At 39.5% G+C, this 26,482-nt stretch overlaps 1 protein-coding gene across 3 annotated transcripts in view; it reads right to left on the reverse strand.

Moving 5' to 3' along the window:
- CHCHD3 (coiled-coil-helix-coiled-coil-helix domain containing 3) overlaps positions 1-26,482 on the reverse strand; it is a 280,744-nt gene that overhangs the window by 92,139 nt on the left and 162,123 nt on the right. For 2 of the 3 annotated variants that reach the window (XM_060633181.3, XM_060633179.3), the window contains exons 5-6: positions 7,368-7,382; positions 6,237-6,320 (exon numbers count right to left, since the gene is read on the reverse strand). In XM_060633181.3, the coding sequence (XP_060489164.3) occupies positions 6,237-6,320; positions 7,368-7,382 (99 nt within the window). The remainder of the gene's footprint in view (positions 1-6,236; positions 6,321-7,367; positions 7,383-26,482) is intronic. The other variant, XM_060633180.3, reaches the window with a different exon arrangement.

Raw genomic sequence — 26,482 nt, forward strand, 5'->3', positions numbered from 1 at the left:
GGGCTTTTATAGCTCTCTTCACACTGTGCCAAACCCCGCCATTCTTATGAGTGCCAGGAGCAAAGTGGATTCAGTAGAGCAAATCAATTCAAGTTCATAATTGAGAAGTTAGACACGCAAGACACACTAATCATCAAAGAACTCACATCTCCAAGATGTCCTGGGCAGGAGGGGGTCCTTCATGCTGGAAGATCTCTGGGGGAATCTGGACTCTGCCCTCTCATATTATGGCCTGGCCTTGCTTCTCGCTTCCCTCCCGCCATAGGGGTAACAGACTACTGGAAAATACACATTTCCCTGAAGAACATGAAGACAAGCAATCCAGATTCTAATGAAATGGCCATCAAAGCGGCTTATCACCAGTAACAGAGTCTGTTTTCTTTCTAGAGATGGAATGAGATGACTCTCCTATAGCAACACAACGAACATACAGATGAATGGTTCAAAAACATTTTTAAACTGTTTGAATGACTATGGACTCCTTACTCTGAAGTAGAAGAAGCACAACTAGATATTAAAATAACTCTTAGAGGTATCACGCTGTAATTGGTAGGTAATAATACTGACTTTACGTATTTCCTTTTGGCCAAATGTCCCCGGAAAGTACCAAATCCTGGGGGGAAGATTCTGCATTTTGAATGCTTAACACCCTTGCAGTTTATAAGGCAGCATTAATCACATTTTAACATCAGGACCAAAAAACGCTGTATTAGAAGCCAAAAAGAATGAATTTACCACCCCAAGAACAAACAACCAGCAGGATTTAACTCATGAGTGGAGAACTAACAAATATTAAAGCTAATACTGGCTAATGGCTAAAAGGTCAGGTGCCGGACCTGCCCCAGATTGAGAAGCTTTGGCTGTATGTTCTCCAGCAAATTACTTGAAGCCTTAGGGCCTTCATCTAAACAACAGGATTGATAGCCTCATAGTGCTGTGTGTGTGAATAAAATGACATAGTCCGTGCAATGGGTCTGGCACACGTAAATACTCGAAAAACATTATTCTGAGTTACTACAATGATGATGATGCTACAAATAGTATTAAGGTAGTCAAACTTAAATATGATTCTCAGAGGACAGATATATACTATTAATTTAAATGACTAATGAAGAAGATTACCACTTACTTGGTGGATAGTTAAAAATATACATTAATTGCTTAGACATCATTTTATGGTATAAGCTTAGTAAATCTAGGATTCATTCACTCAACTCCTACGTGAGTTGTGGAACATACAGGGACATGAAAATTACCTCTGCTCTGAAGGAATTTACAAGATAAAAACAGATAACTTACCACAGTTATCATGAATATGGCACCTTGAAGAGAGGTATATAAAACACTATGGAGAATTCCCTTACCAATTTGTTGAAAGCTTCCTAAAAACACTTAAGAACCTTCGCTTTGAAAGCTGCCCTAGGTTTCCTCTCATCAAATCACCAATCAGGAAGCAATATTCTCCAAGTCTCTGGCATCAACAACCAGAGTTAGTGTTCAAGTCTCTTTCAATGACGTGACATACCTAAATGTGACCCCTTTCATGTTCTTTACACATAGAAGTTCAATTCACAACTATGTTCAATGTTGTTTGACAAAGCCAGCAACCTTTCCAATGAAATAAGGACTTGAAAGACTTTTCAAATGGCTTTGACTTTCTTTCTCAATAGAGTTGCTGGTTTTGGAATACTGGTTCTAAGAAGGGTGAACTGGTGTCCAGTTAAATTATACTTATTCTGAGGCTCCTGGGTGGCTCAGGTGGTTAAGCGTCTGACTTGATTGCAGCTCAGGTCATGATCTCACAGTTCCTGGGATCAAGCCTGGCATCTGACTCTGCACTGACAGTGCAGGGCCTGCTTGAGATTCTCTCTCTCTCTCTCTCTCTCTCTCTCTCTCTCTGCCCCCCTGCTCAAAAAGTAAACATTTTTAAAAAATTCTTATTTTATTTTTTACTTATTCCTCCCCATGAGTTAGTGGTAGGAGAAAGTTATCTCAGACTCCTAGTGAACTAACCACTATGGACATGCGCGAGGAAAAAGCTCCATTCACACGTGGGAATTATCTAATTGACAGAATTTATTGAAACAGATCAAAGAGGCAAGCTGTACTATAGAAGTAAATGTGCTCCACATGCTCAGGGGGCTTGGGTTCATATTCTCAAAAGAAATTGGTATCAAGTCCATGAAAATGAACAGTTCAAGTAATAAGATGATGAGTCATCAAAAAGTGATAATGTAGACAGTTATGGTGTTCACCTAGTTGACGGGTAGGTGGTAAAGTGATCTTAGGGGATCATTTTTGGAATGATTCTATGAAAGACTGGTCAATGTTCCCTGTTCAGTAATGATACACCACCTAGTATCTAGTCTATGGTTTCATCATCTCATTTGGTTAGAATAAAGACATGTGCTTAAACCACTTTTAAACCACAGGCAGTCTGGATTTCATACAGTAAGTTAGATGATTCTGCAAGTGATCATAATATCATAATCATTTTTCTGACATTATGCATTATTGGATTCAGCACTTTTATATCTTCTAACCCGAAGTGTATGGAGACCTTCTAATAGAAATGGCTAGACATTGTACTTTTCACTGTCATCCCAATACAAGGGGAACTCTTTTTACAGTCTTCTGCACTAAACCTAGAAAATGCTTCATCATTGGAGACCTAAATGTCTCTCAAATATTCCTGGAAGAAATCTAGTTGAATGAAATTAATGTAGATACTTCAGGAATGGCAATAGTAAACAGGATTTTACAGAGATGGGAGAAGACAGCAGAAAGTTGAATAATACTAAAGTAATTTCATGATTTTTAGTATTTTGTACACAACGGAAAGTAAGTAGCTTTCTTTAATGGCAACAGCTTTTGCTAATCATTTTCCGGTTTTCAAAGAGCTTTTATATACATCATCTTATCTGGTTCCCTCAATAACTCACAAACGTGAGCAAGTAACGGAGTATTATCCCCACTTCATCGATGAAGAACCAGAGACCCGAAGAACTAGGTGACTTGTCACATAACAAGATGACAGCACCGTGCCTTCTTCTGGCTCCTGGTCTAGTCTGGAGTTATTTAGGTATTAACTAATAGTAATGTGATTATTCCACCCCAGGATTTTTCTAAGCTCACCAATGCTTCCCAGTTTTCAGGTAAAATTCCTAAATAACTACTTTCCAGCCTTATCTTCAAAAAGAAAACATATATATTTTTTTCCTATATAAGAAAATGCTGATCGCAATGATTTGACCCCACCGTACCATATCCATCTGATGTACCACTGCATGTTCTAACCTGAGGCCAAAAACAACAATTACGTGCGAAGCAGATCAGTTTCACGCACGAAGAGCAAATCATCTTGGTATTTCACACTAATCACTGAATTATCTCCAACAAATTGGTGGACTTATGAGAAATGGGTGAATATTTTTCAGTGCGTTTTCTTGTACCCAACAGTGATCAATGACAAATTCAAAAGGTACCTAGCATAGTAAAACCTGAAGGCAAAGACAACGGTCACAGGGTGGGGAAAAAGGAGATGCTAGATAAATCACCTCAAAAACTACCACTGGTGCATTTTACCCTGCTAATAACATCGACTACCAAGTATGGTGCTCTGGAAATACGGAAGTAAAATAAGAACTACCACTGGCTGAGTAGGTATTCTATGCTGGATACTACAATAGGTGCTTTATGAGAATTAGCTCACCTAGCAAATCAGTGAGATAAGTACTGTTACATCCTCATTTTACTGCTAAAGAAACTGAAATTCTAAGTAGCATGCCCCCAAAAACTCAGCAGGTAAATGTCCGCTCAGTGAATTCAATCCAAGCCATCTGACATCACAGGCTGTGCTCTGAACCAGGGTTCCGTAGACTATAACTCATGGGTCAAATCCAGCCTGCTATCTGTTTTATATAGCCCTAAGAGTGGTTTTAGGTTTTTAAATGATTGGGGGTGGGCGCAATCAAAAAAAGAGTATTTCATGACATACAAAAGTTACAAGAAATTCAAACTTCAATGTCCATAAAGTGGAATACAATCACACTTGTTCAGCGACATACTGGCTATGGCTGCTGTCACACTGCAATGAACCGAGAGTGGAGTAGTCATGACAGAAACCATTACATGGCCAGCAAAGCCTAAAATATTTCCTACCTGGCCCTTCTGAGAAAAATCTGCTGCCTCCTGCTGTAAGCCATTCCACTCTATGCTTATTTCACATCTCTACTTGGATGTCTTAACAAATCCCCCAAACTTTAAGTATTTAAAATCAAAGTCCTGATTTTCTCCACCATCTACATGCAGGTCCATATTTGGTTAGTCTTCCCCTGTGGAAAATCCATCCCTCTAGGTATAAAAGCCATAGATCTACAGTATCCTTGAGTTCGTTCACTCATGTTCAAAACCATCAGCAAATGTGACCAGCTTTGCCTGTGAAATATCCAACCCCATTTCATTCCCTCTACTGCTAGTGGCCTGGCCCAAGCCATCACTATCCCTTTTCTGAATTATTGCCACTACATCTTAATAGGTCTCTCTTGTATCAGTTCTTGCCCAAGACAGCAGCCAGAAGGCTCCCATACTCACAAACCCTCTAGCTTTTCAAACATACCATGCATACCCCTACTTGGTGCTGGCTTGCTCCCCATTACTGCAGACCCACCTATGAGACAGGCCCTCCCTCTCCACGAGATCCCCACCAACACTCCTAGCCCCTGGGACTCCTTTTTTCTCTGCTTTATTGCTCATCCATATTATTGCAACCTGCCATTCAATAGATATATTGGATTCTAATTGAATTTAAGCTCCCTGAGGCAGAAGTTTGGTTCATTTTTTTTTTTTACTAGTATATCTCTGGCACTGGACCAGGGCCTGACATTTATTAGGTGCTTAAGAAGATAGCTGCTCAATGAATGAGGAAATGAACCCTGTGTGCAAGAAGCACTCAGATTAGTGACACACAGAGATGGGTGAACATACTTAACGTGTTAATAATTGTACTGAATGGGGCTTAATAGTAGATTTCTTATTTTATCTACTTTCTTATTAAACACCTTTCTAAACAAATCAAATTTTAGAAGTCTCAATCAAAGGGAAGAGAAAGCTAGCTTTGTAAGACCTATGTATGAAATTATTCTAGATAAATCTACTTTCCTGAACAAGGGCACCGATGAGGTACTCAAACTCCCATTCTTAAACCCACGGTCTCATTCTGTTTTAGCCTTAATTCCCTCCTCTACATCTCTGTCAAACTCTGGGGCCATGTTGACTAGAGGTACTGCCTCAGCTACCCCACTTAGCTCTTCTCCCCAACTCCTACTATTCAACTCCTGCCCGCCACTTTTTTTTTTTTTTTCCTCTAAATGTTTACCTATTTTTGAGAAAGAGCCAGAGATAGAGTGTGAGAGGGGAATGGGCAGAAAGGGAGACACAGAATCCGAAGCAGGCTCCAGGCTTTGAGCTGTCAGCATACCCGAACCCACGCAACCGCGAGACCATGACCCAAGCCGAAGTGGAACACCCAACTGACTGAGCCACCCAGGTGCCCCATCCTGGCCACCACTCTGAAAAGAGATATTCATTTCCTAGCCACAAATGCAGGGAAACTGAGATTTCATAAAGACAATAATATCCCCTTAAAACACTACCATTTCTAAGAACGTACTCAACTTTGCACAACGTTTGAGAAAGACAAGAGTAGCACTCTACTATCTGACCTGGAGGCAGTGCAGTTTCTATACATTTAAGGAAAGGGGCGCCTGGGTGGCTCAGTCGATTAAGCAGCCGACTTCGGCTCAGGTCACGATCTCACGGTCCGTGAGTTCGAGCCCCGCGTCGGGCTCTGTGCTGACAGCTCGGAGCCTGGAGCCTGTTTCAGATTCTGTGTCACCCTCTCTCTGACCCTCCCCCATTCATGATCTGTCTCTCTCTGTCTCAAAAATAAATAAACGTTAAAAAAAAATTTTTTTTAAACATTTAAGGAAAAAAGATGAGGGCGTTTGCAGAGTGCTAAATGCCTCATTGAGCCAATAACATGACCACACCCAAGGCAACCAAAGAAGAAATGATATTTCCTGTGAGAATGATCTACCTGCTTGGCGTCTTCACTTCCTGGCCACTTGTTAACTAGGAAAACAGTTATATTTGTAATTATTGATGTTTAAATAAATCATATGGGAAAGCTGCAGATGTGGTACAAGAAGAGAATCAATGACAAGAAATAGTCATACCCTCTCCTCCAGTCTAGCCAGCTGCTCTTTGTAGAATGCATCCTGCTTCTTTATCACTCGATCTTTCTCTTCCAGCTGCTTAGCCTAAAAAAAGAAATGAAGAATATACTATATCGAGAAAAAGCAGCAACAGCAAAGCAAAAGTCAAGTATAAATTACATTAGAAATAAGTACACAAAGCTGAAGATTTTTGCAATCTATTAGGTCTCTGCCACAGAACAATATTAATAAGATGATGATTGCTGTATTTAAATGTAAAGGAGTCTACATTGTATTTTTTTTTTTTACTGTGACAGCTGTGTCCTACTTTGTCCAAAAGTATCAGAATACAGCAGACAGTTTTATTTAACTTCTTTCGAAGAGTAATTCCAAAATAAATTTTTCTTAAATATTTTCTACAATAAAACTTAGATTTTATTCCGATCATAAGCTACATGGTTAACCTTTTTTCTTTTTTTTTTCTGAACAACAAAAATGCCTGTATGACATTTTCTACATAAATCTTATGTTTGAGAACGCTTAAATTACACACTGAAACCTGCACATAAATACATGTATTGGTCTATCTTCTTTCTTATGAAGCAACTGTCTTTGGAGGGAGGGGCAAAAACTACTGTAAATGTTTATTTGAATAACTGAAAATTAAAAGTAATAAATAAAAAATAGTGAAGGTAATTTTAAAACTTGGCCGTCCCCTTTCTAATTTACAAGATTTTTTTTCAAAATTAAAAAAATGTAATAAAATATTTTTTGATACTTGAAAAAATAAAGATAGTTACTTGTGGATGTTTTTCAAGGTTAAGAAATGCATTTTTCAAACTGTTGTTTGTATCTTGATCATTACATTTTAATGATCTTTATCTCTGATAACAGACCTCCCTAAATCACCCCAAATGATAAAAGTTTTTAATATTTTTGTTCAGTAGAATGCTGAAAACACACTTGACTAGGAATTTTAAGATATTAAGCAAGTACGTATTCTGGCACTCCCATCCTTGTGCCGTGCAGCACATTATTTTGCAGGGCGATCAAGTGTCCCCTAGCTCAGCCTGGGTAAGGGTGACTTCCCCTAGAGGCTCAGATTCAGTGTACCCATTTTGCACATTTATAGGTCATTGCTTTACTACTTACCTTGTCTTCAATGTCCTGCAGCATGTTTGAAACAAACAAACAACAGTTTTTTAACAATACAAGTAGTATTTTTTCCTAATGTCACAAAGAAATCTGATAGATAATATCTGAGATGCAAACCAAAGAAAGCAATGGGGGGAAAAAAAATCAGAGGACTTGCTTAACTTGGAATGCATTTGAATGTCACTGTGCTGTTACAGTTTGAATAGAAGATTTCAATGAAAAGTTCCTGCTACTTGATAGCATATGAATAAATAAAAACAAACATTAAGATTGCGCCACAACATACTAATATGAAAGTACATAATCTATGGCTCCTTGTTACAACATAGTAAAAAGCTGACTAGTCTGTCAGGAATATAAAAGAAAAGGTAAACAAGGAAAAGAATTTTTAACAAAGCTAAGTATGAAGAAAACATGCATGACTATATGACCTAAAAAGAAAAGATCTTCCTAAATTCAACACACACACACACACACACACACACACAATGAATACAGGAAATGTGAAAGAATGGATTTATGAGACCCACCATTTAAAAAAAAAAAAAATCACTAAACCAAATGAATAAGCAAATGACAAAAAGAAGAAATTTCAACATGTAACTGAGAGTTAAAGATAATACAACACAGAACACGTTTAAAAAGCACCTCCCCCCCCCAAACAAATGACCTACACTGGTAATTCACACACAAAAATACAAATAATAAACACATGGGGTAAAAATCAAAGCCCAAGAGAAATCAATGAAAATTAAAATAATGAAATATCATTATTCATCTACTGAACAGACAAAAATATAAAGTACTAATAAAAATGTCAAGGATACAGGAAAATAGGCTCTTCCAGACACTACTGATCAGAATGTAATCTGGTATAACCCTTTTTTAAGTCAATTTGACAAAATCTAATGTTTTTAAAATATACATATTCACTGAGATCTAAACTCTATTTTTAGGATTTAAGTAATTATGACAATATATGAAGATGTTCATGATAGGGTTGTATAGAACTGCAAAAAAGCAAAAAAAAAAAAAAAAAAACCCACAACATTTTAATGGTTAAATAAAAATATCCTCAAAATATACTAAGTAAAAAAAGAAACAGATAATAAACAGAAAGGACAGTATAATCTCTTTTTTGGTAGGGAAGAAAAAAACTAGGATACTCAACAAAATGTCAACAAAACTTATATGGTAGGCTTATGAGCGGTTTCTAGTTATTCTTGCTTTTTTATATTTTCCAAATTAAAAAAAAACATACTTTATAGTCAAAGGACATACGAGAGAATTGTCTGAGGTGAGAGAACTACTCTTCTTGCTTATGGTGGTGGTTACACAATTGCATGCATTCGTCAAAACTCATAGAACTATATATCACAAAGAATGAATTTAACTACATAAATATTAGAAAGTGTACACAAATTAAGTACACTAAAACTTATGAAAATAGCTACATATAAACATATGGATGGATGGGTGCATACACATGTCTTTACTATTATTAATCTGTTTATCACTTGGCTGATTTTATTCTAGATATTTAATCCCAAGAAATATTAAGAAAAGCACATAAGGATTTATACCTAAGAAAATACAGCCAACATTATTTAAAGCAACAAATAATTGGGAACGACAGAAGTTTGTGTAAATAAGATTTGGTCCAACACAAAGATATTGACTATAAAGATTTTGTCCAGCTATAATGACCAAACATGGAGAGCCACTAAAAATTAATGTTTTAGTAGAATAGTTAATTTTCTTTAACTCAAAATTTTATGTGAGGGGGAAAAAAGCAGGTCATAAAATAGCACATACGGGAAATTCCTAATTTTGGTTAAGGAAGGAACAGGGAAAGTTGAGTGCCTTGTTACACAGACTTGGAAAAAACTACCCATCTTAGTATGCTAAGATGTTAACAGTGAATATGATATGCATCGTGGGATATTTTTTCTTATTTGGACTGTTCTATACTTTCCAAAATTTCTGTTATGAACAATTATTACTTCTGTGATCAGAAAAATGCTTCTTAAACATTAATATCACATAAATGTATCCCTGACTAGGATATGGAAAAATATGATAGAGAAGCTCAAAGAGTGAGGTATTAAGTAATTATATTAACAACCAAATTGTTTTAACAACTTGAACAATTATTTATAGCATGGAAATTATTTTACCTACAAAATCCTTAATGTACTAGCACTTGATTCTCTCTCCCATTCAATTTTTGACAGTACCCACCATGGTTCTTAAAACACTTGCACTAAATGTTTCTTTTGTTCACATATAGTGCACAGTGAGACTTTTTTAAAAACACACACACAAAAAAGTAATAGCTATTCCATTATGGTTATTCAGAAAACACTAAAGAATTCAATACTATAAATATATTGCTTGAACCTACTGAGGACCACATACACCAACAAATTTAATTTGGAGAAGCAACATAAATAAAGGATGTATAGCAATATCCTCATTCACTTTTCTAAGTGCAATCTTTGAAAAAATTTAAAGCAACATGTGAAACGGTCAGATGTGCACACTAAAAAGGAACTACCTCCAAAGACCCGAAAACACCAAACTATAGTCTAACATCACAAATCTTTCCCTAGACAACCAACAGAATCAATAGTTTGCGAGCCACTGGGGAGAACAACAAAGCAAGAAGCATGGCTGCAACACCTGAACAGCACATTGCTTTGAAACAGTTAATGTGATGCTGGGAGGGAAAGTCACACAATATGAATCCTGAAACTCAAACAAGCCTAGAATACATTGACTAAGCTAATAGCTGCCAAGTATGGAGAATCACACTCAACTTACAAAAAAAAGCAGTAAACCAAGTGCAAGGAAATAAAACTTCTACATATAACTCTCTAACAGAGAATCACTGTAAATGAACAAATAAAAACAAAGAGGATTACAACATTATTGCAGAATTATTTCTTAGAAAAAAAGGAATATAAAAAATTTCCCCTCATCTCTTGTTTGCTATTATTCCTCTCATTACAAGAAATGTACGCTGGTTAGTTTTCAGATCCTGTTGGATTTGGGACAACATGATCAGAACTTGGGAAAACATGACAGAACTTAAGTGGATCATTATGGAAAACTAGAGCACCCCATATGCAAGAGAAACAAAGAAAATAAGGAAATCAAGGTTCCTTTAAGAAACCCAACACATAAATATTTCAATGTTTTAAACTCGGTGATAGCTAGTTTCAAAATAAAGTACCCATATATTATCTTCCTTAAGACTTGATTCTTTTCAGAAAGGATTTGAAGGTACTATGACTAAGAATATAATAAGATCAACAGAAGTAAAAACTGGGATTTTGGATACAACATATTGTGGTGGTGGGAACTTTACCTTCCCCCGTACATTCCTAGGTAACTCTTTGTACCGAAAACTTTTGGGCATAGTAGCTCAGCCTTCTTAGGCCTGGTTGCTGCTGAGGACTGAGATGTGGCACAGGGTACGTGGCATTGAGAACCCAGTGACATCACAATCACTTAGCTCAGAGGTTGTACTTCTTCTTTGGACATCAAGGACAAGGCATGTTAAGGAAAGGTTTGGGACTACGGGAAAGCTCGTATATTTTGAATTTTTTTTTTTTTTCAACGTTTTTTATTTATTTTTGGGACAGAGAGAGACATAGCATGAACGGGGGAGGGGCAGAGAGAGAGGGAGACACAGAATCAGAAACAGGCTCCAGGCTCTGAGCCATCAGCCCAGAGCCTGACGCGGGGCTCGAACTCATGGACCGTGAGATCGTGACCTGGCTGAAGTCGGACGCTTAACCGACTGCGCCACCCAGGCGCCCCAAAGCTCGTATATTTTGAATGACAAAGTACTTGGAAACGCTAGTGTTCAATTTTAATTGCTCAAGGGAGAAAACAAAGCAGGTACCTGCTCAATTTGATACTAAGAAGCCAGAGATTACCAGGATTGAGAAAAGGCAACAACTGTAAATCAATGCACCCAGGATATCCCTATAATTATATTTCCTATCATTCTAAATCTTGTAACAAATCTGAAACACACATATCATGGATGGAGAAAGACTTAGTCTTTCACAATGATATGGATCATCTGTGGCATAGATCAATCTCCATCTATGTAATAACTCACATAGGCAAATAAGAGCAGAAAAAAGAGCTTTATTCCTCATTAAACCTACAAAGAACACAAAATATATAGGAACCTAATAAAATTATATGCTGACATAAAACAAAGAGAGAACTGAAATATCCAACAGGGACGAACCTAAACCTGTAAGGTAATAATACATTTAGAAGCTATGGAACATGATCATTGAGAATATCAATTGGCCGTAACAAAATAATTAAAGTAGCCATGTGTTCAATTAGCTGAATGCTAGACTTCCGTTATAAATGAGAAATTGCATAGGGTTCACTGAGCTTTTATCAAGTGGCATTAATAAACAAAGAATTATACAAAGTGCTGTTTTCCGAACCACATTAGAAGATGACCTTCAAAAAGGGTAACTCATCTGGGTTAACTTGAATGATGCCCAACCTATTATCAACTTTAGCACTTTTCAATGACTACTTACAGGCACGAGCTATGACCAAACCCCAGCTTGAAATGTTAAACTACACTTATGTCCGCTAACATAAATTGAATACGGACCAGGACTTCCAACAGACTCCTTAATCCTAAATCTGGAACTCATATCCAGGCCCCTGGTCTACATCTCAGCTTTTTCATGCTAAGGACATACTGGAAACAGCCTAATGAATAAGTCCTCTTCCACTTTTGGGCATATCTGCTTATTTTCTTCAAAATGCCAGCAAAGTGGCTTTTGAAATTAAAAAGTAAAGCCAACAATGAGTGAAGAGAGGACGTTATTAGGTACATAAATTTAGAATAGAAAACAACCTAGTGTTGCTTTGCTTTAAATTCTTCCAGTTCTCTCCTAGTAGTTGTGCAGAACATGGTAGTTAACAAAAGAAGCAAAATTAAGTGCTAGATGAAGTCAGAAACAATTTTACAAGCTTTCTTCTACAGCTTTAAAGAGGAAAAATAATTTTTTACTTATACACTTACTTCTCCATGTTTCTAGCTTCAGAACTTACTACCACTATGACACAGTAAGTAGTCCACCTGGTGGGGAGTCAGGAAATCCATATACCCATTCCAACTCTGTTAAATCACGATGGCCACCTCAGGCCTCATCCATGTTCTAAAATCCTTCTCTAATATTACTTCCTTCATGTAGCTTTTCCCAAGTCATACCCACCTCCCCACCCCCTGCTGCCTCTGCTACTTTTGCACCTAATAAAACTTTCAGCAGGTCTCTTACGGCACCTGTTTGCCTTTTTTTTTTTTTTTAAGATTTTACTTTTAAGTAATCTCTACACCCAATGTGGGGCTTGAACTCACAACCCCGAGATTAAGAGTCACATGTTCCACTGACTGAACTAGCCAGCTGCCCCTTATAGCTCCTGTTTTTGAGTTTGTCTTGTATCATGTATGTTTACTTAGCCACTGTCCCTCTCTCAACTGTAAACCCTCCTCCCTGTCTAGGAAGAGATTTACTCCTCTCTGGATCTCTGGCTCAACTTAGGTCTGGAGCTTCCACAAAGGAAACACTCAGGACATGGTAGCTCAAATGGAAAAAAAGTACACTGAGGTGAAGAGACTGGAGGAAGTAAGAAGACACAACTTCTGGGGAGCAATTCTGTCACAGCATCTGTGATTTACTTCAAGATGCGCAGTATGACATCATGTGTCTGTGCTCCTTAGGTTAAGCTCTGAACCAAGTGCTGCCAGTATGCTACTCAAGAATACACAACGCAGGAGCAGTCAGCAAGTATTCTTACTGGAAGTGCGAAATCGGAAGCTGAAAAAGTACAGGTGGGTACTACAAGGGCTTCACTCATGCATGCCTTGATCAGTAATGATGGTTTGCTAATTGGCACAATGACTGGTGCAAATGAGATTTTATTAGTGAAAATGGTTCATTAACTAGCATGATGTCAGATATAAGTTCTTTTTAGTTAGTAAAATGAACGCTCAAAAAGATACAAGGGTTAGCTAATGGAAGGACCCTCCTACATCTGCGGTGTGACCAGTTATCAGACAGTGAGAGCTTATGAGAACAAAGCACACAGCTCTAACTTTAAGGATGGTGGCCTTAGGCTTAATCGCTTAACAGTCTTGTATCCAGGCACCGGTTGAAGACAGAGATTCTCACCTTTGGCATTGCTGACATTTTGGGCCAGATCCTTCTTTGTAGTGGAGAGCTGCCCTATGCATCACAGAATGTGTTTAGTAGCATACCTGGCCTCTATGGTGCCAACAGTACCACTCCAACTCTGAGCTGGGACAACCGAACATGTTTGCAGACATTGCCAAAACTGCCCCAGTTGAGAACCACTGGTTTAAGAGGATTGTTGGCTGCCTAAAGTCAACCATAAGCAGCCTAGTCTGCCCCAGGTAACCCTTGTCCTGAAAATAAAACAACTTAAAAGAATAGACAACTGGGACCACTGAGTTTTACTGAATGGCTTGTATCAATTATTGCTAATACATTTTTCTTCAATAAACACCTGTTTGTATTATAAAACTGAAGTGGAGACTTGCTCCCATTATAACATGGCAGGGTTGCACCACAAAGGTATAATGTATAAAAGCAACAAGAATGGCTCACATGCATGTAATGAATAATATCTCAGTGAGAAAGGAAACTGGGAATGTAATTTTTTATTTGTGAATTCTTTATTTCTGAAGTATGCAATTTATAAAATAAGTATGTAAGTTCTGTCTTTTCTATAGCTCCGTATATAAACAGAACCAATGCCCATATAACCTAAAATTTTTGAATTCATGCAACTGATGTTCAGTTCGGGCAGAATGGATATCCAGTTGACATGAACTGGTACTAGTTGTTTAACATGTGTTCCGCTTGGGCAATGACAACACTATACCTGATGCTAAATATTTTATAGATCATTCCTGAGAATAGGTGTATAATGATTCCATTATAATTTACAACTTTCAATGTTACAAAGCAACATGACAGTTCAACATGAAAAGTACTGAAATATACCACCTGGTCAGTTCAGTTCTGTATATTCCATGCTGGTCCCAAACACCCATTTGAAAAAAGAACATTCATCATGATACCCAGCTCGTAAGAAACACTAACTAAATGCTCAATCAAAAGTAAATGAACTGTTAGGATTTCAGAATTCTTAAATAAGCAGCTTTATCTTTTCTAATGACACTAACTTTAGCTACCCCATGTTTACGAAAGACACAAGTGAATGCAATCATGCATCAAGTCTAAAAGACCACCTGAATCAAATTTGGCAACGGAATAGAAAACGATGTTCCAGAAGACCAAGTTCTATGAATAAATAAGAACCTCATGTCACAGAATCATTAGTAAGCGTAGAAACTTTAAGGATAAGAATGATCATCAAAAGAGGAAAAGGCAGTTTTTGAAAGGGACCATATTCAAGAAAACTACTGGGCTCAGAGCAGGAAGGGGCTTTTATTATCAAATCCAGCTGCAGAATAGATGGGCATTATAAACCACTGAGTGTTACCATCGCATATAAGAGCAGCATGGTCTTAACTCCAGACCACATCTGACGGGGTCCAGAGTAGAAAGGAGCAAAGTGCAGTTCCACTACAATGTCTCGATCTCCTTATTCCACATTGTGGGGAACAGTACTTCCATTTCCAGGCACTTATGTATAATCCTGTTCTACCACAGAGATTAAAAACTCTCAGAAGCACTCTAGCACAGAGATGCTGCGTGAGCCACACTATTTGTGCCAAGATACTTGGTGGCCCTGATCTGACACCTAAGTTGGACAACAACGTGGAAGCAATTACCGCCCAACTTCTGACTTCCTTTTCTTTGTATTAACTTGTGTTTGTTCAATTTACATTGAGATTCAATGCGTATATTACTGGGACCCATTGGCCGCAGTCAACCTCTCCTCTTATAACCTTATTCCTTGTTGACGGAGGGAATTCCCAAGGTCTGGGAGCAAGTTGGCTCTGGGACCCTTGCTCTTGACAGCAGACATCACTCACTGACTGGATTTCTTTTCATTTTGGCTCGACGTGAAGAGAAGACAATGTAAAAGTGACTAGTCAACGATTTGTAGTTATTTTCAACCCTACCCAACATAAAGAGATTTTTAAAATTTGCTGTGAGGCTAATGCAGAATATTCTAAACATGTCTTCAAAACCACCCATATGCCATGTCAGCTCAGGCCCACTGGGATGCAGACGCGGAGGCAGATCAGAAGTAGGAGGGATGTAGTGGGGGGGAAGGATAAAGGAGAGAGGGAGCAGGAGTGGCAGAGGTGGCAGAGCGAGCCTCTGACTATGCTGTAGGTCTGATACCTGTGGTGCGAGGTGAGGTTGGAAGGAGACAACCGCGTAGCTCTGAGAAAAGCTCCGAAAAGGCCAGGACAAAGAGGAGCCCCAGGCCGAAGACTGACCATTAGAGGAATCCTGTGTCAGGCAAGATGGCGCAGCTCCAGAGCCTCTGCCGTGTACTATCAGCCAGGCAGGGGCATGGCCCGGGGACGAATGCCTGCGGTGGGTTCCAGACTTGCAGCAGCTTGAGGCTTACGGCCAAGTGCACCCTTGGCAACACATTCTCTCCAAGAGTGAGAGCCGAAAGGCACACCCCCATGGCTGCCACATAACCTGATTTGCAAATGAAAAAGACCAACTCTGAGCAGATCTTAAACTTCAGCTTCCAGTTCGAAATAAACCAGCCACCACGAGTTCATATCTGTTTGTACGTATCAGTTCCTTAGGAACTGCCCCAGTTATGCAGGCCAGGCTGCATATTTCCAATCGGACCTAAGAAATACAACTTGATCTAGAAGTCCTGCACAGCAAGAAAAGCAACAAAACAGTCATCAGACAATTAAAGTTTCAATTCCAGTTTGGCTGCTAACTCATGATCCTGGTAACCTCTTGGGGCCTGTTTCCTTTCCTTTAAATTAAGGGGACGGTCTAAATAATACCTAAGATCCCTCTAACATTCACGTTTTATGCATTACATCTACCACAACAATTCTGCTGTTATTCAATTTGAATCTACTCTCCAGCTAGGCCAGAGGAAACTCACTGAATGCGTATGTGTTGCTGCCCAATTGTTAGGATGCTACAAGTACACATTAAACAACATTTGGAGTGTGTGTGTGACACCTGGTTGCCAGGGGCAGACGCTGCACGGCAGCTGTGACGCTCCCTCTCTGCCTGACGTGGCACTGGTGGTGGGTGTCCAGTTACTGGAGAAGTGATGTGGCCTTTCCCGGCTCTCAGGCTTTCAGCAATAGTCACAGGCCTGCTTCTTGAACCTAATGCTACCTGTCAGATTCAAACAGGTAAGACTGACTATAAAATGGGCCGCTTTCTAAAACAAATTCAGCTCACTGCTGCTAACCAAATCACACTGGCTCTCATTTTCTACCAAAAAAAAAAAAAAAAAAAAAATGACTAAGTGCAGAAAATAACTGGGCATCCTTCTCTCATTTATAATGCTTTAAACAGGACGGCACGGTGGAATTACGTCACAGGCACATTTAATTTATGCAAATACAAAACTAGTCCCTGAAGGAGGGGACAGAGGAATTTTTTTTTTTAATGTTTATTTATTTTTGAGACAGAGAGCGACAGAGCATGAACGGGGGAGGGTCAGAGAGAGAGGGAGACACAGAATCTGAAATAGGCTCCAGGCTCGGAGCCATCAGCACAGAGCCTGACGCGGGGCTTGAACTCACAAACCGCGAGGCCATGACCTGAGCCGAAGTCAGATGCTTAACCGACTGAGCCACCCAGGCGCCCCTGGACAGAGGAATTTTAAGTAACGCACAGGATTCTACTACCCCATCGGGAAGCCTGGGACAGACAGCCTGCCGCACTCTTGGCCTCCCTCGTTTCCTGCCCAATGAATGGAATTCTAGTGCTTCAAGATAATAGAGTTTCCATTCACAAATCCTTAAATAAAAGCCAACATTTTATCTAGTGCTCAACTAAAGAAACACAGTGACTCAATAACAGAAGAAAAATAGCATGGCTGGGCTCTTAAGAATAAATCTGAACAAAAGAAATCTTTGCCTCATACACGGGTTTTGTTTCTGGGCTTGAGGTTTCTTTGTTTTTGTTTTTAGTCTTACTGAGATGTAACTGACATATAAAATTCTCATGCTGATTTTAAAACTAAACCCTTAAGATGTGACTCCACTGTATTCCCAGAAAAACTGGAATTGGGAAAGTATTACAAGGATAAAAATTATTTTTAAAACTTTCCTCAGCAATGGCCACTGGTAATGAAACTATGAAGGGGTACCTGGCCCTCTGTACAAGGCCTCCAGCTTACCTGACCAAGGAAAAGCGGTTAAGATATGAGACCATGGGAACAACAAATGATAAACTCAAGCTTCAACAAAGCAAAAATGGAAAGAAGTCTTAGGGAGGAGGAATGGAAAGAAGAGAATGCACCCAAACAATAAATCACCCAAACAGAAAGCAAGAGAGCAGACCAGATAGAATGTAAATAAGCCACTTCTATTCCTGGATCAAGCTGGTTGAAGAAGGATGAGAAGGCAGCCATTATCTGCCCATGGTGGAACCACACTGAATCACACCTCTTCTCATTCTCTGAGCTCGGCTAGCTTAGATTTAGCATTGTTCTCATCCCTGTTTACACACTGGTGTGGAAACCCCGTAATGATACAGAGATTCTCAAATTCCAGAATCCTTTGGTACACTGAGGGGAGGGAGGGGTGCTTTTCATCCAAGGTTTGTTGAATAAGGAACTCAGGAATGGACGTAACCAAAATGTCCACTTACAATTCTTAACATCCTTTATCACTTTTTAAGACCTAAAACTACACAATCATGTTAGAAAGCCTCACTCCACAGCAATGTGAAGTAAAGAGTACAGTTTTATACCCCCCCTTTTTTTAATAGTTAAGGAAACGGTTCCAGACAAGAGACTTGCCTGAAATCTACAGCTGGAAGAACTGTCTCGTGAAAACAGAATTTCTAACTCTCCCTACTACTACAGCTCACCAGGCAGACACTTCTATAGGTTTGGATCCAAGAATGAAAAGCAACTTTTTGACTTTGACTTGGTTTTGCCTGCTGGGAAGTCAGAATATTATTAACTATTTGACATGATATCCTGCCTGCCTTATAGTTATGGCCATCTTATTATATGTTATCTTTCTGGCTTAAAAATCATCCTCCTGTGAGTATGATTTTCATTCATCCATCATTTGATCAGATGCCAGAAAGCCCCTAGCAACTGTTCTGACTGAGGAGCTAAGTGATAAGATCCCAGCCCCAAAGAAAGTGACCCCCACCCTCAAGCCTCTTAAACCAAGTACAAGTACAATGCAAGTAAAAAGATGATCTTAATGACATAGCATGAGTGACACGTGATGCCATATTTATCAGCTATCAAAAACACTCAGACAAAAAGAGAAAGGATCATATACATTTGAAGCAGGAATGTGCCTTAGAAACCAAGGTCTTCAGATGTTCAAGAACTAATTCTGGGACAGCTCTACTCACATAAGATCATAAAGCTAGTTAGTCATGAGTTAAAAACAGAATACAGGTTATCTTGACTCACATTTAGAGTTGACATACTAAACAATATCTCAAAAAAACCTGCCTTTGAATAAGAAAAAAGAACCCAAAAATAAAAATTCTTGCTATATCAAACATAACATCACTGCTTCCCCCCTCCACCGCCCACCAGGCACATACACAATAAAAAAGCATGCATTTGCATGGGTGATCATCTACAGAGCTGCTAAGGGGTGTTCACAATCTGGGATGCGCACTGAAGAAGTGGACAAAGATACTACAGACCACAAATCAAAAGAGGTGCATGAAAACATATTCACTGAAAGTAACAGGTATGTATGTTAAGCATAAATACCAACATGTGTAAGTCATTCAGTACAGCAAAAGAAATTTATTGCTGAAAGCTCTGGCTTGATTCTTTAAAATTTTAACAATATTAGCCAGCTCTTCTACTTTAAAATGCTGGATGTTTTGTGATCCTTGCCATGTCACCTAGCACAGAATATTCCAGACTCCAGGAAAGAATTAGTGCTTTTTCCTAACTGAACTAAAAAGGCAGCCTGTTTGCTCTGAAAAATGGCTACCACCTGCTATTAATCTGAGCCCGAAAACAAGCAGTGTAATGACATTAGCAAGTTAACACTCCCTCCCCTACTTTCCTCAAAGAAGAGCAAAAGTGACATTTCATAATCTCGAAAATTTTGCAAAAAGTTCTGAGATAGGATTTGTATTTTACTAATAATAAACTGCAAATGATATATGAGATTATTAAAACCAGATATTGTGTCCCTGTGGTGTGACAAGCCTGGTTTAAGCGCTGAAGGAATTCCTCCCAAGTCCCCCTCTCTTTTTCCTTTATTCTTTTTGTCTGGCGTCAGATGAACACAAGCAGTAATGATGACATGATCAAGGAAGAGTTGACAACTGGCGGAATATTTGTAAAAAAGACTGCTTAACTGATCTTTGCAACAAGCTGTATTTTGTCCTACTCGTGCTTTCTGGCTCCCGAGGCAGCCTGCGTCCTCAAGAGCTGAAATGTAACATAAAGCAGTTACTTGACGTATTCTCCAAATGATTTCTGGAACACTTGGGAGAACTTTTCCAATTTGGCTGGTAGAAAAAATGGGCCACCAGCTTACTCAGTTCTAAGTAAGCATACAACCATGATCTAAGCAGAATACACAACACACGACAGCCCATAAATGACTCTGGGGCCACTGTGAACATGTCTGTTCCTAAACCAGACCCTACACACCTGCAAACATGTTAAGTTAAATGCTAAAATAATTTGCCCCTCTGGACAACAAAATCAACCTAACATATGTATTCATTTATTCAACAAGCACTCAGTGAAACCTATTTTATGAAGATCCTCCAACACTATTTTATAAAACCTATTTTATGAAGAAACCTATTTTATGAAGATCCTATTTTATAAAGATGGTAGAACACAATAGCCAAATACATCTCAGTGACCATAAACCACAACCCTGAACTTGCGATTTGCACAGAGCTATAAAACCAGCAACAATCCATTCTTGTCTACTAACTGTGTTCTTCAAGAATTCACAAACTGGCATGAAGAGCAGTGCATGGGTTGTGTAAACAACCAACCATAATAAAAGATAATATATGATAAGGACAGTGAATGGTGCACAAAAAATAAAGGATTCGATCAGCTGCACCAGAACTTGAAAGCTCCATGAGTAGGATTTAGATGGGCAGAGGCAGAGTCAAAGGCCACTGCAAGAGAGGGGACAGTAATCAAAGGTACACAGGAGAGAAGACAAGAGGCCTCGGCGCATACAGCAGTTAAGAGGGCATTTACAGTAGGAGGGTCAGAAAGTAAGTGGGAACTAGTCTGCAGGAAGACATAACTGTCTGGCTAAGAGGTCCGGACTTCATCCTGCAGGCCATGGGGGGCCTCTAAAGGTTTTGGAGTGGGATGAAAACGGTATTTTAGGAAGATTAATCTTGGTGCATAGGATGGATTAGAAAGAGGGGAGAATGCCAGTGGGGAAACCATTAAGGGGGCTGTTGAAAGGATCCAGGTGTGAGATAATAGCGGCCTACATGTGCTGAATGGCATTTATGTTTCCACCAGCACTTTCTAAATACCATCTGAAGTAAATATATAAATCCCAGTGAGAGGACAGGGGACTGCAAAACTGAAAGAACAAACCATTCTCCAAAACGCAGGGGAGACGTGCGAGCGTGAACACAGTGCATCCCGTCAGCCACGCCACAGAGGATCTCCAGACAGAAACAACCATTGAAACCATGTGATTTGGAGATAGGCCATGGATATATTTGATGTCAAGCACACCATTCTAAAATAAAATTAACTAGCAAGGAAAATATAATTAATGAAAGAGGACGAAAATTGGGACAGGTTACCATGAGATCTCAGGCATTGTTTTCTTTAACCACCAGTGGCAGTCGAAGGTTAAAAATCTGGGAAAATACAACAGACAGCATTCTCCAGATCCAGCTCCACACAAGTACCAATGTCCTTCCATCAAGATGTTCAAATTCACTACAGTCTAACACTAAATTTCAAGTCCTTTATCCTGAACAAAAGACTACTGTATAAAATCCATTACCTTAGAAAAATCATGATGGCTCTAGATAAAGTTTTTAATACCCTAATTTTAATATTTGCTCAGATATTTCACCGAGATGTTGTTTTGTATGCCACTTTAAAAATGTTAGTCAAGGAAACCTGTATTCCATGATTAATTTGTGATTTAACTAGCTTTCTGATCTTAAAACCATTTTTTAATGGTTTCTAAGGTACGGTCAAAGAGTTTTAAACTCTAGACCCTCCTCCAATGAATTACAATAGATGGCTAAGATGCCCCAAGAAGTAGGTCAGAAGTGAAAGCCCTTGTCCTGCTTGCTGGGTCCAGAACAGGCTGGATCCCTCAGGCATCCGTGGACACTTCAACAAAACAGAAAACGAACCAAAAGGAAAACCACTCTTAATAACAAAGATTAATAAAAACTAATAGTTGTACAGCACTTAGGAGTTTATAAAGTTCTTTCATATTTATTACATCATTTAATTCTCAAAACAATGCCAGGACTAAATTAAATTCTCTACACAACGCCTAGAGAACAGCATAGCACAAAAATAGTAAAATAAACCCTGAGAAAATGATCACCCCAATTTTATACCAGAACACACCAAGGTCACAGAAGTGAAAAGAAATGGTCAAGTTACAAGGCCAATAAATGGTCAAGATGTGTACAGTACCTTTCTCACCTTCTGCCCAAAGCCATGCCCAGGCTCCACTAACCATTCCCTGGTACGAACTCCCATGGCACTTGCATGCAGCCTGCAACACCCAATGCATTCAGCAAAAGTTATGAGAAAACTTCTGTGTATGAGGCATCGTACAGAGGATTGTTGCTTAAGGGTGTATTAGTCAGATTTCTCCAGAGACACAGAACCAATAGGATATGTGGAGAGATATATAAGAGGACATTCATTATAGGAATTGGCTTGCACAGTTATGGAAGCTGAGAAGTCCTACAAACTGCTGTCTGCAAACTGGAGAACCAGAACGCTGGTTGGTTAATTCAGCCCGGATCTGAAGGCCTAAGAATCAGAGGAGCTGAGGCCACTGGTTTGACTCCTGGAGTCCAAAGGCCCAAGAACCAGGAGCTTCAGTGTTCAAGGGCAAGAGAAATGGACTTCATCCCGGATGAAGAGACAGAATTCACCCTTCCTTTGCCTTTTTGTTCCATTCAGGACCCCAACAGAATGGATGACGCCTACCCACATCGGTGAGGGCAGATCTCTTTACTCAGTGTACTGAATCAGATATGTTCATCTCTTTCAGAAATACCCTCACAGACACACTTAGAAATGATGTGTTACCAGTTAGTTATCTGGGTATCCTTTGGACCAGACAAGCGGACACATAAAGTTAACCAACAGAGGCTGCAACAAGAATGAGAAACTAATCAGGTATGGGTTTTCCTCTGAAAAACTCTCCATGCTTTAATAAAATCGCCAAAAGACAGAGAGACAGAGAGAGGAAGGAAGGAAGGAAGGAAGGAAGGAAGGAAGGAAGAGGGAAAGAGGGAAAGGGAGGGAGGGAGGATACAAGCATACAAATAACTATAAAAACAAAAGTAAAATTTGTAGACTGTGAACTCCTCAGGAGCAGGGTGGATGTCTTTTGATCACTGCATGAACAGAGCCTAGCAGGTACCTAAGAGAAGCGCCATGTAGTTTGGAGGATGAATGACAAGATTTCCTCATACGCTTACCTACACTGCTCAGGTTCCAGACGGCCACAGAGTGGTTTAACTAAATGCACACTCTTTGTTCCTCAACTTTCTTATTGACTATTGGCATTTCAAAGAGTATATTTTTGAAAGAGGAAGGTGAGTAAGAAAAAGTGTATTTCTGAAATGCCCCTTTGTAGATCTCTCGCCCAATTTGATACTGTGCATTTTTATATGTGTCATTTCCTCCATCTCTCTTCTTCCAAGAGATAGGCCTACGCAGTCAGCTTATGATTTCCATTTCCCTTGATCCAATCTGACCCCCTCTACTTTATCACACGGAACATAGCAGTGTATTCTGATCAGTAAAGAGCTGGCAATTACATGCTTCCAAGACACCCATCCAGGATGGCAGACAGAAGCAAGTATGTCAACACCTCTTTCTCCCACGCCCATGGCAGACATCACTCGGCCACCGCTGCCCTTTACTCACAGAGTCTAAAGGGGGCCGCAGAACTTCCTCAACTCAGTGCTCTAGGCAGGCAGTCCCAATCAACTGGAGCTGGCTGACAGTTTGCCAGAGCACTGTCCTGGCTGTCAGACATGCTTTGGGTCAAAGAAAAAGTGAAGAAAAATGTACAGAATACTAAGAGGAGTAACGGAGAATAATTAGGGTGCGGGAGGTGCAATCATAGATTAGGCCCCAAAAGAAGCACAGACCGTGTTGAACCATAAAAAGAGTTAAAGGGCACGAAGACAGTGGACAGAAAAGCTGGAGGAGATGGGAGCTGCACAAATACACAACAGTGATCCAGTGGCCCCAGGAGCATGCCCAGTCCCTAAATGCACACATCTAAGTAAAAACCGGTAGAAAGCAAGCAGGCCACACTCTGGGAATCAGGGACTGATGGGGACAATATGGGAAGAGGTTCCAGCCAGGAAGTGACCAAAAGATGACTTACCACTCCTACCCAAACAAAACTAGGGCCACCAGTTTTGTTTCACAGAGCATCACCAGGGTGACATCACCTTCGGGCAGAGAGCAGCCAGAGCCTATTTTCAGCTCACGTGGGTAGAAAGGACGGGCTGTTTATATAGCGCCCTATTGTGCCCAGCAACCACCAGAATGCAAATGAGTCATGGCAGACACTGACAAGAGACCCATAAAAGGGCCCATTGAACCCAAAGGTGTGGACAGCTCAAATTATTTTCATTTTCCTTCTTCCCATAGAAATCCTGTGAGAAACCAAAAGTTTGTTGCAGAGGTGCACAGAAAGTGATATGGGAAAATAAAACTCGTGTGCACTACAAAACTTATCTTGGCTCAGCCTACTTGCTCCTTGCCTTGCTTTCCTGACTCCTGATTTAGTGCCTCTGAACTGACCTCACAGGACTGACGTTTGGTTTTCCGTACCCTTCTTTTATAAACTTTTCTAAACCACTTCCCAAGCGGGTTACATGTTTAAAACCATAAACTATGCAGGAGAACACTTTTGGCATGAGTGAGTTTTTACTTATAAATCCAATCTGACAAAAGAATTCAATATATACGCAATATGAGTAAACATTAATGTGTCCTCCCATGTCCTTTTTATTCCCTCTTTTTCCCTCAGTTAGTGCTAATATTTTCTTTGGTAATAGAATAAAAGTCAATTACATCAGCCAAACTAGGAACCTGTCATACCCATAACTCTTCTTCACTTTCTCCATGCAACTATCACAATATCCTATCAATTAGTAGTTCATGTACCACTCTTAGGACTTTTATGATATGAATTTAACCACCATTAAGACCTACTGCTATTGGCTTGATATTTTTCTTTAAAGTAACTCACTTTTAAAAGCCGAATAATTATAAAACTTTATATAACTACCATAATTAGAAAACCAGATTCAACTGTCACAAATAGAAGATAATAGAGAAAAATACAATGAAAACAATTTCTGGTTAGAAATTATTGCCCAACCCAAGATTCTGAGCTTGCCCTCTGACATGCCCCATTCTCTTTATTAAAAAGGTAGATTAACCATGCTAGCGTTTAAAGACAAAGTATCACCAACGATGTTGGCAGTAAATTGCAGGAGTTAATGATATGTAATCCACAGCCAGAACTCCTGGGTTGGAATTTTAATTCCTCCACCTACTAGCTATGTGATATTAGGCAAGTTATTTTAACCCCTCCGTGCATTGGTTTCCTCATCTTTAAAATGGGACTATTAACAGTACCTCCCTCATGAGGTAGTTATGAGGTTAAACGGATTAGCATTTGCAAAACACTAAATCTTCACTACATGTTTGTTAAACAGAATATAACCACCACAATGACAAAATTAGGTTCTGCTGAAGAGCACACAGGCACAGCAACTACTCACAAGTTACAACAAATAACACTATCACGATGAACATTCAAGAATATGAATAAATCAAGACACTAGGTATGTCAAGGACACATGCCAAGAGAGACCAAAGAGAATGTAGAGATTTCAACTGAAGTGAAGGAAATGAGCCCTGCATTTCCTCTGTTTGAAGTAGACCAGAGATTTGGCTTCTCCCCAAGTTCAACAACCTCAGGTAACTGTAGTAGGCACATCCATGATGACAAAACCCTGCTTCAAGGATCTAGAAATCTAAAGAGGGACAGTTGATTTTTAAAAAATCACAACGTAATACGATGAGAAAGGTGGTGGCATGGAAATCAGAGAAGGGGGAAATTATGCCAATGGAGTCAGAAAAGGCTTTACCAAGGAAGTCAATATTGAGATGGGACCTAGAGACTGAGTAGCTATTCATCCACCAGACAAGAGAAAGGGTACTCCAGGTTCAGAATGTATGACGCCTAAAGGTGGGAAAGCAGGCTGCATTCAAGGACTGGCAACACATGCGAGAACCTGAACAACTTCCTCTACATTGTCTACGCCAACAAAACCCAAACACACAAGACCTTGAAAACAAGGGACGTCTATAACACAATGCTTTCTTGCCGCGTCATGCCCAGACTGAACAAATGTGAAGAATCACTCGCACAGTGGGCTGCAGCCAGCAGCACCAGGAAGGGAAGAAAGGCTTTAAAGATGGCCTGAAAGATAACTGAAAACGAAGTGACATCACTGTCACCTACTCGGAAGCCACTACAAGGCGAGATCACGCTGATGAGCAGCAAGCCAAGCCCAAAAGGTGATGGTGAACAATGTATTTAGAATGACATCTGGCTGAAAATCAGGGCTATAAATACCTAAAGCTCTCTAACATCTGATTCATTTGGGATATAAAATCCA

This window comes from Panthera onca, chromosome A2 (genome assembly GCF_046562875.1).
Source record: "Panthera onca isolate mPanOnc1 chromosome A2, mPanOnc1 haplotype 2, whole genome shotgun sequence".
Taxonomy (NCBI): Eukaryota; Metazoa; Chordata; class Mammalia; order Carnivora; family Felidae; genus Panthera; species Panthera onca.